Source organism: Schistocerca americana, chromosome 1 (assembly GCF_021461395.2).
Source record: "Schistocerca americana isolate TAMUIC-IGC-003095 chromosome 1, iqSchAmer2.1, whole genome shotgun sequence".
In the NCBI taxonomy this organism is placed as follows: Eukaryota; Metazoa; Arthropoda; class Insecta; order Orthoptera; family Acrididae; genus Schistocerca; species Schistocerca americana.
In genome coordinates, this window is record NC_060119.1 from 565,109,682 (window position 1) to 565,127,653 (window position 17,972).

Consider the following 17,972-nt stretch of genomic DNA (forward strand, 5'->3'; position numbering starts at 1 on the left):
AGAAACATTCGTGTACATAGCATACGTTTCGCAAGCGACTGACGTAATTTTCTTATTCTTATTGTCCATACTTTCTAACACAGAAACTACACGTTGAAATCCCAAAATCTACTGGCACAGATAAAATGTCTATAAAATGCCACGGTGCACAACGCATTTGCGGCAAGATACTTGTAAATTATTTCTTCAAATTTCCCAGACATGTTTGAAATTCCGATTTCCAGAAGTTGTGGCAACTCTGTAAACTCTTTTCTGACACAGGGCACAACAAATTCAAAGGCACTTTGGAAAAAGAGCAGTTAAATAGTGGTTTTCTAGATACTGATGTCTGCCCGTATGACAGAAATTTAATAAGTTGTCCAAGTGTGAACGTAACTTTCAAACAAATATGTTAAGCAATGGAAGGATAGTATGGAAAAAAGTTGCAAATACAAAAAGCAAAATAACATACCAAAAAACAGAATGGAGAATGCCTACTTATAAGTAATACAAAATACCAGTGAAATGATCTCATCTACATTCCCTGTATCTTTTCTTTTCACTCTTTCACCCTTCATTTTCAGTTTCTTGTTTCTGTTCCCACATACCTCCAAGTTTCAGCTTAATTACACGAGATAACCAGTTTTTCCTTCTTCAATTTCTCTGATCGTTTTACTACGGTGTCTAATGTAGTGGTACATTATTATTCATTTTGGTGAGCATTAGAAATACAACTGCATATAGTAATAGAGGTTGTAAAACATTCCGGCATCCTAGCAGTGAATCTGCACTATATAATTACAGCACAATTCAACAAATTCAGGTGGTACTGAAAACTATGCTGATATAAGAACATCATAATCACTTCAAATCAGTATTTCTACCCATACGTAACTGCAAAATACTTTCCCATATTATATTACCTACACATAACATTTTACTGGAACAGCTTCACATATCCTAATTTCTTACAAAAAGGGTGAAATTTACACTGATATGAAAGTAAGTTTTTTACACAAACTTTAATGAGTTTCTGTTATGGAAACATAGACTAGACTGTGAGAAAAATATTGAAAATAATAATAAATAATATTGCAGAGCTAACTAAATGAGGAATGATGATAGTGGTCGTGTCACTAACACAATTACAGCTCTCTCTCACTGCTGTAGATGTATAGTGTTTCATTACCAACAATTAAAACTGTGTAATATACCTGCGAAATATATCAGAAAGTATTCTATTAAATTGAATGCTTGCATTATTTACCTCCTATTATCTTAAAAACACCAATTTTAAGTACGACTTCTTTCCATACAGAAAAGCAACCTCTGCAATCTTTCTAGAGACAATAACTAACAAAAAGGGATAAGTACAATGTATGGTATTCAATCACAGGCAGCATTATTGCAAATAATTCAATATATTATACTTTTAACATGAATAATTATTTGAAAGAATTAACAAAACAGGAATTTAACAACAATGGGAACATTTACAAAACCCATAAAAACCAGAGGAAAAGTACAGCAGCAAAATGATACAAATCTAACTTTTCAATTTACCAAATACTGAATTAAAGGACTAGCATCAGTAGGTTAACACGTACAGTGGAATTTAGCAGCCATTTCTCCCACAGTTTTAATTCAAAACTTAATGAGAAGAACTTCAGATACACAAATATGCATGTAAAAAAATTTTCTTCCTAAACTAACATGGTCCCATATTCTGCTCCAGGGAACACAGTTTGCTTCTCTCTCTTCCTGTACATTATCGTATACTTGCATATAAATTCAGGACGGACTTATTCTCCTTTTGTGATCGAGTCTTACTGAACACATTCCAGAACCTCAATGTTTCATCTCCTGCACCCGTAACAATTGATTCTCCATCTGGTGACACAGCCAAATAAAGAACTCTGTATGAATGTCCTGTCAATTTTGCAACTTGTGTCAGGCTAGGATATTTCCAAACCAATATTTGGTTTTGGGAATATCCATGAGTGCTGACAAATTCTGAAGAATGCTTGGACCATGCCAAGTTGCAAACTTGGGAAGAGGTGTCTATGGACTGCATTGGCTGTGCAGTAAGTGTGTTCCAAAATCTTATGCATCTGTCAGCTGTGCCACCACCACTAGCAAGTAGTCCATGGTGGTGGGGAGACCAAGCAATTGCTTTCACTGCAGCCTTATGTTCGGTGTATGTCTGACACGGAGACAAGGAATGTAAATTCCATACATGTAACCGGTTGTCATTCCCTCCAGAAGCCAGATACTGATTATCTGGAGACCATTTCAGACCACAAACTTCCTGTCGATGGGCAACAAGACTCCTTTGAGGCACTGAACCAGCAGTACGTATGTCACGCTGCAAGATAAGCCTGTCTCTGCTACCAGAGGAGAGGCTGTCACCATTCCATGCTAATGAACCCACTCTGGCTGAATGCCACTGTGTTTTATATATATGTTTGTTAACACTGATATCCCATACTTGAGTGTATCCAAGATGAGTACCCACTGCTACCAGATTACCTTTTTCATTCCATGCAACAGATGTCACAGAGTCTTGGTCAGCTGAAAGATCACAAAGTCTTGTGACTTGACCTGTACCTGCAGACCATAAATATACACAGCTGCCAAGACCAACACCAAGTACATTCTGAGATGACCAGTCAACCAAATTCAAATAAAAGTCATCCTGCAGCTCAGGTGCATCCAGAATCTTGAATGGAATTTTCGGTATTTTTCTAGTAACTTTACTGGGGGAGTTAAGAAGTTTTTCACTTTTGGCACTCACAGGTGATAAAGAATAGGACGACACTCGTGAAGCATCACACATAGATCTTTCCTTGCACGGTGATGAATACTGAAATAAATTTTTACCATCCAGCGGTTGTAAATTTTCACTTTCTTCCAAACGATTTTCAATGCGCTCAATATCACACCCAAGCAGTTCATTTTTTAACAAAGAAGTGTATGTCGCCACATCTCTCGCCGACTCACCGGCTTCCCGAGTCCTTCTCCTCCTTGAAGACAATCCTGGTCGCTCATTATTTGAGATCATAGGAAACTTAGTGTACCAACTTGATCTAGTGCGGCGTGGGATGAATCGGTCGGGTCCACAAGAAACTTCAACAGTGTCTCTTACACATCTAAAGCGTTGCAATCCGTACTCTATAGAGTTTGTGGCATCACCTTTACTGCAGTCATTTACAGCATTCGAAGACTTCAAAGGAGACACAGTATTCTTGTCAGGTACCCAGTAGAGTCGTTTCTCGTAGCTGTGGTTGAACATTGTTGGCTTATTTGCAGAAAACGCAATCGTTCCTTTATGACGTCTTGGTTCTGTCAGATGGTTCGCCTATACAAGAAAAATCATGCAATAGAATAAACACACAACACATCACTTTTGATTATTATTATTATTCTTATAATATTATTACTACTACTACTACCAACACCACTAATTTACAATAAATTAAAAGTCACACGATAATACCTTCCATTCGATGTGGTAATTAGACACTTCATGTAGTCTGCTGCAGCAGGCGAATTATTCACATTCATAACGTGAAGGATATATGACGAACGTCTATCCTGTTATTATACCACAACTCGGACTCTTCTAGACCTCAAGCATCCCGAACACAGAACACAAACAGTATGACACGCTGCTGCACATCTACATCACACATCCGCTTGTTCCCAATACACTACACACGCAGCACAGCTGCTGCGTCTGCCAGACAAGGAAGCAAAACAAATGCTGTTCGCGTCGCCGTACGACCGCCGCTATCGCCATCTAGCGGTTGTTATCTTTACGACAACGTCAAACTCACAGCTGCGAGCCTGCGGCGCGCTGGCAAATGGGTGTCAGCTTTTACGTTGTTTACGTTCTATTCACGGGAAATTAATCTCCTTTTAGAGGATGTTAAGAATGCGGTCTATATTTGTGCATACCTCTGGAGTCGAAATTGTGTACAGCAGAAAATGTAGAGTTCATTATAACACCACAATGACCGCTTTTTGTATCGTTATGCAGCGAGCAATAAAACGCCTTAGAAGTCTTCTAATGCTTCCACTGAAATGGTATTCCAGTCTGTTTTACCTTACTCATCTAATAGTTGAAATACTTTGTCATAAAGCAACATGTTTACAGTTAGAAGCTGGTATTGGTACCACGTTTTTCAACTGTTAACCGACATGCTTATCTCCGACGACATAGGACGTAACGAAACCCTATTTCATAGGCACACCGAGGAAACTGGCTAATTTTCACGACTAACAACATTGTACAGTGAAATCCAATGCGATATGATTCATTTTTCCAACTTAACAACGACTTGAGTTTCTCCAATATCGGAACTCACTGTCTAATAGACGCCTTCCCTAACCCATTTTAGCTGCTATCAAATTAGTCTGCGCGCTATGTAAAATTTCGTAGGAGTACCATCAAAATATGCAAATTTAAGATGAGGAGCTATTTTTGGCAGTTGCAGTGCATAAGTTTAACTGAAAAAATGACTGGATTCTTTTAGGAATACTTTTTAATATTATTTACATGTTTTGAACAATAACTAAGATTCAGTGTTCAGTTTACCAACGGTCTCACATTACTTTTCTTGTTCTTAAGCCAACTTTCAAATTGTAATGTCATGTATGTGCAAAATACCAGTCAATGTAAATAGAAATTAAAGCACCCGAAGTCGCAACGTATTTCGGACTCCATCTTTAAAATGTAGGTCTTCCTACAGAGTTTGTAGGGTGAATTCAAATTGTGAACTGTGGATTACTCGTTATAGCAAACAAGGGTATAACGCTGCAAAATTTATATTACGTCTTCAGGAGAGGCACTTTTGCACACTGCTTATGGGGTTGCCATTTGTTAATGTGTTTGAAGTGACGATCATTTATTTTTGTCATGCTCGGGATTAGATTTGGAAAACTTACGCTTTAATCGCTAATACCATAGCTAGTTGTGGTCTTATGGCAAAGTAAGATTTTCGTCATGACTCCTTGGACTCGCGACGTAGGAAATCCGTTGTAATGACAATTGGTTTTATGCTGGTGAGAGTTGAGACACGATAAGAAATAATCGTTCATGTAGTTTTTCATATGTCTGCTGAATCTGATGATGGTGACTCCGATGAAGAGGATGGCGATGACTGAGATGAGAAGAAGATGACTATTGACCTGTAAGCAATAAGTGTCATTGAGTTCCGCAGAAAACGTAAGGCATAAGAATCATCGGATGTACGAATTTATGTTAGATTTTTATTACAGCTAGATAACTATACTTTTTAGTTTTATGTCTAAATCGTTTTACGTGCAATAATATGTTCGCACACAGACATAAAGGTGTTATGTTCTCTATTAGTGCCAAGACGTTATATCATTATTGGCCTAGTATTTTCGTTATAAATGTCAAATGGAATAAGACGAAAAAATGGTTCAAATGGCTCTGAGCACTATGGGACTTAACATCTGAGGTCATCAATCCCCTAGAACTTAGAACTACTTAAACCTTACTAACCTAAGGACAGTACACACACCTATGCCCGAGGCAGGATTCGAACCTGCGACCGTAGCGGTCGCGCGGTTCCAGACTGAAGCGCCTAGAACCGCACTGCCACACCGGCCGGCGAATAAGACGAGGAACTAGACGCTACCGAACTCACTTCCCTTACATTTTTAAAACTGAGGGAAACATATTGTTTCAGGAATTGTCAGCACGCAAAAGGCCGAAGCGCATAAGATAAACACACTTGGCTACCAAGTGAACCGTACAACAGGTACCGTAGTGAAAATGTATTGGTGAAGTTCTCACGGAATCCTAATAAGTTGAGGTGTTATTGCTGTCAGTTGCACAAAAATTAGTGCTCATACGCTTGTTGATGAGAATAGAACCAAGGTAGACAGTAGCAAAACGAAGACGAAATGATGGATTCACCATCTACAAAAGATACTCTTCAGTTGGCTGCCGTACGATGTCAAAATGCAATTGAAATCGCCATACTCAACAATATCACAGGGTGCGACGGAGTTACTATCATATTCCATGTTGAACTGTAAAATAATCAGTTCCATTATTTCCCCTAATTTACTGCAGATCCTTGACTGAAAATTTTTCTTAGTGATTGGTAAAGAGCACAGACTACACCCATACATTCTATGGAACTCAACAGTATTTTGTTAGTAGAGTTCCAGACGTATTTTAGGTCAAAATAAACTGAGCTACCTAAAACGAAATAACATTTCACATGGCAAGCAGCTGGGAACGCCTAACCAGTTTTGAAACAGAACAGAAGCCTTTGTGGCCCATTAACTTTAACGGATATACAATGAGTTGAAAAAAATTATGGGATACCTCATAATACCTCCTGTTAGGCGGAGTCCATTCCATGTGAACACAGTCTACACCATTATGGAGTTACTACCAGCTTGCACAGTGCCTTTTCGACAACTGAGGTCCATGGCTTCGTGGGGTCTGCGCCACATTCGAACCCTACCATCAGCTCTTACCAACTGAGGTTCAACCCATGTGGTCACAAGCCCAGGAGAGGTGCTGCCACTGCCCATTAACGGGAAATTTCGTCGCACTGCCCTAATGGATAGATTCGTCGTACGTCCCACACTGATTTTTACGGTTATCTCACGCAGTGTTGCTTGCCTGTTAACACTGAGAACTCTGCGCAAACTCCGCTGCTATCGGTTGTGGCCGGCCGCTGTGACCGAGCGGTTCTAGGCGCTTCAGTCCGAAACCGCGTTGCTGCTACGGTCGCAGGTTCGAATCCTGCCTCGGGTATGGATGTGCCTGATATTTGGTATTCTCGGCACACTCTTGACACTGTGGATTTTGGAATACTGAATCGCCTACCGATTTCCGAAATGGAATGTCCATGGACCTAGCTCCCTACCATTCCGGGTTCATTTCCTGTTAATTGCCGTCGTGCAGTCGTATCACGTCGGAAACTTTCTCAAATGTATCACCTGAGTTCAAATGACAGCTCCGCCAATGAACTGTGCTTTTGTACCTCGTGTACGCGGTACTACCGCCATCTGGATGTGTGCGTATCGCTGTCCCAAGACTTTCATCATCTCAGTGTAGCTTGGGGGCAACAACGTTCCTGAAATGGACTGGCCCGTCCAGAGACTCGACATGGACCCAATGGAACGCCTTTTGGATGAGTTAGAACGTCGACTTCGCTCCAGACCCCAGCGTCCATATTCACTACCTTCTGTGGTTTTGGCTCTTGATGAAAAATGGTCTATCATTCCTCCACAGATATTCGAACACCTCATTGAAGATGTCCCCAGTAGATCTGAAACAATCATAAGAAGAAGAGTGAACATAACCCATGTTAATATCTACTAAAAGTTGTCCGGATTCTTTTGACCATATATTGTATACAGGAAGCAAATTAACCTCAATGTGGCGGTTTTTAACCTTTATACACATGTGATATTGTTGGTTAATCTGAGATTTAAATATTATCATAGGTGCACGAAGGTTAAAAATCTCCGCAGCGAGCTTTTTAATCATCTGGCAATGGAAGATTATGTGGTTTATTAGATATAAAATAAAACTATGGAAGACGTAGCCCATTTTTAGACACAAAACATTTTGTCATGAGAGAAGATGTCACTAAAAAAGCGTGGTTATGAAAGATGTCTAAAACGCCCGCCGACGTTGGTCATACGAATACATAATTGAAACATAGTTTTTCATCAGCTGTCCTTGGACACATTTCCTGTTTGATTACAAGACGTTTCCGAGAGTTATAACTCCATTTTAAAGGAGTATGAGGGGAAGTTATAGTGTTTCAACTACCGCCGCATTTTGCCTGTTTAGGAAATGATCAACCTCGAAAATCACCTCGTTGTCGTTCTGGAAATGTCACTCAGTGGAAAGAGGAACATGTCACTGGATGCCACGTCAGGAGAATACGGTGGTGTGGCCGATTTGATAACCCAAAGAAGCAGCATATGTGACTGTAAATTAGCAGGAAGAGTTGGGGTGTTGTTGTGGAGCAAAAGCACCCCTTCGGACAGCTTCTGGCGGCTCTTCGCCTTGACAGTATCTCGTTCTCTCATCAAAAGGTTTTGGTTGTATGCTCCTGGGACGGTTTCCCTCCTTACAAGCATTATCTGTTAGCACCATACCACGGCAGTCCCATGCAAACATAGCCTGCACCATTATGGAGCCACCACCGGCTTGCACAGTGCCTATTTGACAAATCGGCTTCGAGGTGTCACAGTGATTCACTCAGTACTCGTCTGCAACGGTGAGGCAGCTCAAGCCCCGTTTACACGATCGTCTCTCTTGTCTCAAATGATTACTTAAGAAAGTGAGTGAACTGCAGCATCCTTGGCGTTTTATTCCTATACTGAGTACCATCTGTTTCGATTGGTAATTTCGGTTTACACTTCAGTGCAAAAATGGTGTGTAATATGAGATCCGTTTGCTGTGCAATCTGGGATCTGAATTATGGAAGTGTAGTTTTGAGGGATTATCCTGTTTACGAAAAATTTGAAATATAGTACAAAATGTAGGAATAAGCAGGAATAATAGACTTTATTGGTGACCAAAGGAGAATTCATACTGGACATTCTTGCCAAAGTTCGCATGGTAAATTCCTTACGCTCAAGAGAATTGAAAGACTATGAAAAGTTTCATATAAATATTCTGCAACATAGACGTTTATTTGTTGGAGAATATGTACACACACTCAAACAAATTAAAAAATATCTAGAACGCAGTAAATAGCGCCTTCTTGCTTTCTCCTTTGTGACTCGTTTTCTTGCAAAGTCCCAAAACCATCGAAAATAACCCTTTCTCATCAAATAATTCTTTTTCTCTGTTCAAATAACTTCCATTTAAGCAAATTTACCAATTTAGGTTCTTGTTTATCCCTTATTTTTTCTCTGTAGAACGTAAATTCCGTCATGCTTTCAGGTATTTCGTCTATCTTGTAAGACAGGGGTGGCCAGGATTTCGGCTCATGGATCATGACCGGTCTCGTGTGCCAAAGTGCTTCACATTTCCCCCACCGCCACGCCGAGAAGGGGGAAGAGGGGTAATCAGTGAACACGCCGCATTTAAATGGCAATACAGTCGGACTGCATACGACGTGGTCCATATTTCACATTTCTCAACAACACAGATCATAAGCAAAATAAGTTTAAATGGCTCTGAGCACTATGGAACTTAACATCTGAGGTCATCAGTCCCTATAACTTAGAACTACTTAAACCTAACTAACCTAAGGACATCACACACATCCATGCCCGAGGCAGGATTCGAACCTGCGACCGTAGCGGTCGCGCGGTTCCAGACTGTAGCGCCTAGAACCGCTCGGCCACTCCGACCGGCAGCAAAATAAGTGTTCAGTACTAATTAATTATTTTTGGTGCATTGAAGAGACAGTTTAATTTTTGTCTGGTGCAAACTGTCGACATACGGACGGACGCAGACGATTTCAGAGTTTCACTCTGAAATTGCCACGTAATTGTGACTAATTTAGTTTCATAATCGAAAAAAGGTCTCTCACAGAAATATGCTGATCGAAATACTCTAGCACTTATGAAACCTCATTATGGAGACTTGAAAATCTACCTGAGAGAAGCAATGTAGATATTCTGGACCGTTCTAAGGTAAAAAGATTCGTAACGAAAACTGGTTTTACTTTGCAGGTCAATTAGTTACATCTGCACAGGCACAGGGGCGCTTTCAATTGAAACGGCAAACAGTCTCGAAAACAGCTCGAAAACAGGTGTAAAATTGACAGTGTCCTCAAAAGCTTTATAAAAGTATCGTTGTAATTCTTACAAGACCACAAAAAATACGTGTTCTTTAACGCCAGTAAACTAAGGGAACTGGATTGTCTCCATCATATTATCTTTTTAAATGCATCTCCATCAAACCAGAAAGAAGTTCCCTTGCAGTGTCTTACTGTGGGCAGTGTGCAGTGAAGTCCACTCAAAATGCGAAGTCTGCAATCCACTCAGGATGTTCTAATTTTCGTTCCTGCACACCTTTTTCCTTCATAAATTCAACAGTAGCGAGATTTGAATCGAAAAACGTTCCAGGCATGCACCTTCACTTAACGAACGTAATATATTAAATCTTCATACTCTTCATTCATTTCCATTAAAACTGGTTGCAGCTGTAAATGGAATAAAGGTTGCGACTTCAGAAATTTTACTATCTGGACCATCGATTTTTTCAATGCTCCATACCTGCAAATTTAGCACAAAGTCCTTCTTGACGTTCAGAACAATTTCTTCAAATACTCCACACCTGCAACGTTAGCACAAAGTGCTCCTTGATGTGCAGAACAATGAAGCTCGTTTGTAGATCGTTGTAATTTTTTCCTCATACCGCCTGCAGGAAAATTGGAGAGACCTTTGGAGAAAAGAGAACCACTTGTATGAATATCAAGAGCTCAGATGGAAACCCAGTTCTAAGCAAAGAAGGGGAAGCAGAAAGGTGGAAGGAGTATGTAGAGGGTCTATACAAGGGCGATGTACTTGACGACAATATTATGGAAATGGAAGAGGATGTAGATGAAGATGAAATGGGAGATACGATACTGTGCGAAGAGTTTGACAGAGCACTGAAAGACCTGAGTCGAAACGAGGCCCCGGGAGTAGACAACATTCCATTAGAACTACTGACGGCCTTGGGAGAGCCAGCCCAGACAAAACTCTACCATCTGGTGAGCAAGATTTATGAGTCAGGCGAAATACCCTCAGACTTCAAGAAGAATATAATAATTCCAATCCCAAAGAAAGCAGATGTTGATGGATGTGAAAATTACCGAACTATCAGTTTAATAAGTCACAGCTGCAAAATACTAACACGAATTCTTTACAGACGAATGGAAAAACTGGTCGAAGCCGACCTCGGGGAATATCAGTTTGGATTCCGTAGAAATACTGGAACACGTGAGGCAATACTGACCTTACGACTTATCTTGGAAGAAAGATTAAGGAAAGGCAAACCTGCGTTTCTAGCATTTGTAGACTTAGGGAAAGCTTTTGACAGTGTTGACTGGAATACTCTCTTTCAAATTCTAAAGGTGGCAGGGGTAAAATACAGGGAGCGAAAGGCTATTTACAATTTGTACAGAAACCAGATGACAGTTATAAGAGTCGATGGACATGAAAGGGAAGCAGTGGTTGGGGAGGGAGTGAGACAGGGTTGTAGCCTCTCCCCGATGTTATTCAATCTGTATATTGTGCAAGCAGCAAAGGAAACAAAAGAAAAATTCGGAGTAGGTATTAAAATCCGTGGAGAAGAAATAAAAACTTTGAGGTTCGCCGATGACATTGTAATTCTATAAGAGACAGCAAAGGACTTGGAAGAGCAGTTGAACGGAATGGACAGTGTCTTGAAAGGAGGATATAAGATGATCATCAACGAAAGAAATGCGAGGATAATGGAATGTAGTCGAATTAAGTCAGGTGATGCTGAGGGAATTAGATTAGGAAATGAGACACTTAAAGTAGTAAAGGAGTTTTGCTATTTGGGGAGGAAAATAACTGATGATGGTCGAAGTAGAGATGATATAAAATGTAGACTGGCAATGGCAAGGAAAGCGTTTCTGAAGAAGAGAAATTTGTTAACATCGAGTATAGATTTAAGTGTCAGGAAGTCATTTCTGAAAGTATTTGTATGGAGTGTAGCAATGTATGGAAGTGAAACATGGACGATAAATAGTTTCGACAAGAAGAGAATAGAAGCTTTTGAAATGTGGTGCTACAGAAAATTGCTGAAGATTATATGGGTAGATCACATAACTAATGATGAAGTATTGAATAGAATTGGGGAGAAGAGGAGTTTGTGGCACAACTTGACTATAAGAAGGGATCGGTTGGTAGGACATGTTCTGAGGCATCAACGGATCACAAATTTAGCATTGGAGGGCAGCGTGGAGGGTAAAAATCGTAGAGGGAGACCAAGAGATGAATACACTAAGCAGATTCAGAAGAATGTAGGTTGCAGTAAGTACAGGGAGATGAAGAAGCTTGCACAGGATAGGGTAACATGGAGAGCTGCATCAAACCAATCTCAGGACTGAAGACCACAACAACATTGTCATTTAAAAGTTTCAAGTTTTTCTGCATGATACTATAATGTCGTTTAGTAGCAAATAAACAGTAACCGTCGCTTACGCGAATTGAGAATTCTTTTCCCTCTCTTCTGTAATTCCCATTCATTGTGAAGGATTATGACGGTAGATCACTAGCTGTCTCTTTTTGTGCCAACAGCCACAGGACCTGTGACCGTCCTTCGTACCACAAACAGATAACGAAGGGTAAACAGCGCTGACACCACTAATCTGCAGAACTTGGAGAGCTGTCCGTACCGTCAAATGCCGCAACACGATACTATATAAATGGAATGTCGCGCTGTTCCGGGTACACCTGTGAAGTACCGAGCAAAGCCGGCCGTGGTGGCCGAGCGGTTCTAGGCGCTTCAGTCCGGAACAGCGCGACTGCTACGGTCGCAGGTTCGAATCCTGCTTCGGGCATGGATGTGTGTGATGTCCTTAGGTTAGTTAGGTTTAAGTAGTTCTAAGTTCTAGGGGACTGATGACCTCAGATGTTAAGTCCCATAGTGCTCAGAGCCATTTGAACCTTATTTGACCGAGCAGAGCTGAATTTCACGCCGGGGCCCGTCCGCGGCCCTGTTTTAAGAGAACAAAAATGCCTTTCTAGAACATTGTGAGCTCGGCCAGAAAAGGATAACTTTCGATTGTAGCAGAAGCCGCCAAAGTTCTTGTTTCTGCGCATGCGCAGTGCGCAGTATAATCGGAAATGTAGAGCTCCACACTCGGCAATATCTAAAGACCGTTGACGCCCTGCACACACTCGCGTCGTGGTTTGTTGCTGATTTCTACGCAGGCACAAATGGCGCACACACTTTGAGTAGTCGATTTTGACCAGAAAGTCGTGTGAAACGGGCTTAACGATGTCATCTGGAATGGTTTGGCGCGGCTGCAATATTTCTGCTACTGTCTTCGGTCCCATGGGCCTTTGAACGTGCGTGAGTAGTCGCAGAACCCGGCGTGCAAGATGATGAAAACTGGTCCATGAGTGATTTCCAGTTTCACCTTGATTGTGATAAGCCGATCTTCCAACAGCAGAGGCTCCACTTCTCCTGTGATAGTCTGTTCTTCACAGAGATATGCTATGCCACGTCCTTCTTCGTCATTCAGACTTGTACTGCCCACAATGGAAAAGTCTGGGTACATTGTCACTGTATCATATGATGGTGCAGTGATTCCTACTGAAGAGAGAATACGTGTAGAAGAGCGCACACCAAGTTCATGGTCGAAGCTTGATTTTTTCGAGGTGATAATTCAAAATTTTTGACTCCCCATCGTATTTCTCACAGAAGAAAAAAAACGGCTCTAAGCACTATGGGACTTAACATTTGAGCTCATCAGTCCCGTAGAACTTAGAACTACTTAAACCTAACTGACCTAAGGACGTCACATACATCGATGCCCGAGGCAGGATTCGAACCTGCGACAGCAGCAGCAGCGCGGTTCCGGGTTTAAGCGCCTAGAATCGCCCAAAAGATTTGGATCGTTTGCACCTGATATTGTTTTACGCTTTGCAAGCTGATTAACAAGAAGAATCTTGTTTGTACATCCAAGAAAACATCTATCATAACCTTTTCGGCAGGCGAAGTCGATTCCGTTCTATTTTGTGCACTCACTTGCTTCCAACCAATACTTCGTTTGTTGATTATTTTCTGGCGTCAAGAGATACGCCTCACGTTAACCTACAGTGACACTTCAGCACAGAAAATCGATTGAATTCTCTAATCAGCTTTAAATATTGCCGAGAAATTTGTTGTAGCATTCTCACAAATCCAGGCAGACCCATGTAAAATGTCCCTACCCTTTAAAACATTCCGCACGGGTGCTCTCCCTTCTCAGACTCTTAATACGTCAGCTATTTCATATACCTTTAATCTCCGTTATTCCATTAACAGTTTGCGCTCATTCTCATATGTCGTTATACTTCTAGTATGTTCTTTGGTGGATCATTTTCAAATGATGTATGGCTACGTTTCAATTTAGGCGCGAAATTTTTAACTTTTGACAATAAAGTAGAAGATATAACAGTCGGTCAGTTTCGTATGAATTTTCTGAAGCGGTAAATGGTCAAAAAAAAAAAAAAATCACGAGAGGCTACTCCAGTTTACAAATTTGAATGCAACTCAACACAACACCACAATTTTAAAACTTCAAATGAACAAAATTCTTCCTCTAATGATGTTGTCACCTGACTTACATTATTCCTAAGCATATGCTACATAAAAAATTAATGATACCAGTGCCTTCTCTGTTGCCAAAACCAAGAAATTTTCTCTTTGTCTTAATTCATCTTGTTGCTCAAACTCCTGTCCACTTTGCTTTCAAATGTATAATTGTCGGATGCAGTTCTGCGTTTAACACTCATACACTGTGTTTGCTCAAGTAACTCTTTTAGAGATGGCAAAGTACCTGGAATTTGAACGGAAACTAATTGTGTCCTGAGCCGAGTTTATAAGATGAATATCAGTAAAAAAATAAAAAAAAAATCTATTCGTCGAATCATAGTACAAGTAAAGTAAGGAGAATGGAGCGTAGCCGAATAAGATTAAATTAGGAATTGAGAAGCCAAAAATAGTAGAATAAGTTTGCTGTTTGGGTAGCGAAATGGTCGACAGCAGAAGAAGTAAAGATTGCATAACTTGCGGCTCAACAAGGATAAGAAAGGCTTTGATGAAAAAAAATTTTAAAGGGGCAATAAGCTGTACAGAAAAAAGTGAACAGGAGCTTATAACATGTGATGTTACAAAAGAATGCTGAAGATTAATTGGGTACATTCGATAGCTTATGACGAGATACTGGTTCGAATCGTGGAGAAAGGAGTTCAATAACACAACTTAAATAAACGAAGGTGTAAGTTGACAGGGAACATACTATGCATCAAGGAGTAGTTAACTTTGTAATAGAGGGAAGTGTGGAGGGAAAAAATTGTAGAGGGAGACCAAGACTTGAATTCAGTAAACAGGACTGAACTGATGTAGATTGTAGCAGTTAAGCAGAAATGAAGAGAGGATAGAAAAGTATTGAAAAGCTTCCTCACAGCATTCTTCGTACTGAAGACAACAACAAAAAGAAGTAGAAACAAAAATAACGTGATTAGCTATAAAATGTATATTTCGCTACACTGCCGACAGACGGAAAGTTAATTTTTTTGCCAACTATTGAAGGTGGCTCGTAATGTACTGAAATTTTTTTGAGCGTATGAGAAATAGACGAATGATGCCATGTATAAGGAATAAACACTGCAGGGATAAGATACAGGCTGCGAAAGATTAATAAAACTTTTACAGAAACCCGATTGCAGTTATTTTAATCGAAAGATACGAAACGGAAGCAGTAGCGGAGAAGAGAATGAGACAGGCCTACGATTTCAGCCCGTTCCCGATGTTATTCAGTCTGTACACTGTAAAAAACAGTAAACAAATCAAGGAGAAATTTGGAAATGGAATTCAAGTTCATGGAAAAGAAATAAATACTTTGTAGAATGAGATTTTCACTCTGCAGCACAGTGTGCGCTGATGTGAAACTTCCTGGCAGATTAAAACTGCATGCCGGACCGAGACTAGAATTTGGGACGTTTGCCTTTTGCGGGAAAGTGCTTTACCATTTTTTTAAAAATCTCATTTTGTTCGTAACTGATCGTTGTATTTGTTCGGGGCGCGCGTCCTATGACACTTGTTCAAGTTTATCGTTGATGCATTAACTCAGTTTTTTTACTCCAGAGGGTAGCTAACCCTCTGACCGAACACGCTGAGCTACTGTGCCGGCATCATCTGAGCTACCCAAGCACGACTCAAGCCCCGTCCTCACAGCTTCACGTCTGCCAGTATCTCGTCTCCTCTGGAAAAACTTTGAAGTTTGCCGATGACATTGCATTAGTGTGGTGCATAAATACGTAGCCTTTTTGTTTTGCATGTTGGTATTCCTATCGCTATGGCTTTAATAATCGATTGTCAGTTTTTTATTTATAGTTTGCTGCTGCTATTTGAGCTTACATCATGTCGTTTAGTTATTTGGAGTGGAGATGTGAAAGCTAGAAATGGAGTGCCAAGTGGAGGAATCGGAACATTTCCGAAATATTCTTCTGGTCGAATTCAATAGAGGGGTGACAGCAGCGGAGAAAGGGGGGGGGGCACAGAGAAACATTTGCGCCGTGTACGGGGAATGATGCTATTGGACAGAGAACGGCAAGAAAATTGTTTTGTCGTTTTAAGGAGGATCGTTTTGAGATTAGTGACTCTCCACGTTCAGAAAGTTTTTCGGGGTTTGATGAAGATAGTTTAAACGCGTTAATCTACAACGATTCACGTCGGTGTGTTCGAGAACTGGCAACTGTGATGATCTGTAATCATTCCACCATCGTGCGACATTTGCAGGCAATAGAAAAGGAAAAAAGTCGAGAGTATGGGTAATGCATGTTCTAAGCCAAAACCACAAAAATATGCCGATAGCAATATGTCATTACTGCTTGCTTGTCATCAACTGGCTCGAGAACAACATTAACCATTCCTATCTTGTATCATTACAGCTAGCGAGAAACGGCGTCTTTATGCTAACACAAGGGAAGGAAAGGGATGGTAAAACCCAAACAGAACAGCAACTCCCCGAAGAAGAACTGCGCGCATCCTCGGAAGTGTAATGCGTGTGGCGAAACAGCGGCTGTGTGGTACTACGAATTGTTTGTCTGAGGGGTAACCATCACTGCTGACATTTACTGTCAACAACTGAGACGTCTTGCAGACTCAGTCCAAGAACAACGACCAGGAAGACTGCGTGCAGTGACGCTACGCCACGTTAACGCCCGTCGCCATTCTGCTAGACTAACAAAAAACATTATAATTGAGGTGGGTTAGGAAGACATTTCGCACCTCGGATTTTCACTTTTTCCGCTCTATCGAACAACCTTCAAGGAACTTCCTTTCCGGATGAAAATGCGCTCCGAAAATACTTGGAGGCGTTCTTCGCCTCAAAACCACGTGATTTCTACAATTACGGGATCCAAAAGTTAGCCCAGCTTTGGTAAACTGTTGTACATAGTGGAGGAGAATATATTATTGATGCCTAGAGCCTCTGTTATGTGTATCTGTTATGTTTATTAAACTTATGGAAAAACGCTACGAACTTACGTACCAACCCAATAATTCTGAGTGAGACGATAAAGGGTTGGAAAATGAACCGACTGGACGGAGTCTTGAAAAATTACTGTAAGCTAAATACCAACAAAAGTAAAACAGAGGTAATAGGATGCAGGCGAATAAAATCAGGTAACTTTAACGGAATCAGATTAGGAAATGAGACACAGAAAATAGTCAGTGAGTTTTGCTATCTGCGCTGCAAAATGACTGTGTCCGAAGAAGAGACGATATAAAACATAGATTAGCACTAACAAGAAATGTGTTAATAAATGAATTTATTGACACCGAGCCGGACGATGTGACAGAGCGGTTCTAGGCGCTTCAGTCCGAAACCGCGTTGCTGCTACGGTGGCAGGTTCGAATCCTGCCTCGGGCATGGATGTGTGTGATGTCCTTAGGTTAGTTAGGTTTAAGTAGTTCTAAGTCTAGGGGACTGATGACCTCAAATGTTAAGTCCCAAAGTGCTTAGAGCCATTTCAACATTTTATTTATTTATTTATTTATTTTTTTTTTTGACACTGAATACAAAACTGAAGTGTTATGTTGTCTTTCCTGAAGATGAATTTGTTGACACCGAATACAAAACTTAAGTGTCTTTTCTGAAGATATTTGTCTGGAGTGTAGCCTTGTTTGGAAGTGAAAAGTTGACGATAAACAATGCAGACAGGAAGACACCAGAAGCATTCGGAATGGGTGCTACAGTACAATGCTGAAAATTAGATGAGTAGATCTAATAGGTACTACACCGAAT

At 40.6% G+C, this 17,972-nt stretch overlaps 2 protein-coding genes across 2 annotated transcripts in view; one reads left to right on the forward strand and one right to left on the reverse strand.

The window, feature by feature from the left end:
* The window catches only part of LOC124577428, a 98,046-nt gene that overhangs the window by 15,367 nt on the left and 64,707 nt on the right, over positions 1 to 17,972 (forward strand). The gene's annotated exons all lie outside the window — the stretch shown is intronic.
* Positions 1,382 to 3,727, reverse strand: LOC124624914 (fizzy-related protein homolog). Its single transcript, XM_047149138.1, has 2 exons — positions 3,476 to 3,727; positions 1,382 to 3,337 (listed from the first exon to the last, which is right to left on the reverse strand). The coding sequence occupies exon 2, from the start codon at positions 3,269 to 3,271 to the stop codon at positions 1,748 to 1,750; it is 1,524 nt and encodes a 507-aa protein (XP_047005094.1). The 5' UTR covers positions 3,272 to 3,337; positions 3,476 to 3,727; the 3' UTR covers positions 1,382 to 1,747.

Coding starts and splice junctions, on each gene's coding strand:
- LOC124624914 (XM_047149138.1), bottom strand. CDS start 3,271: ATGTTCAACCACAGCTACGAGAAACGACTCTACTGGGTACCTGACAAG.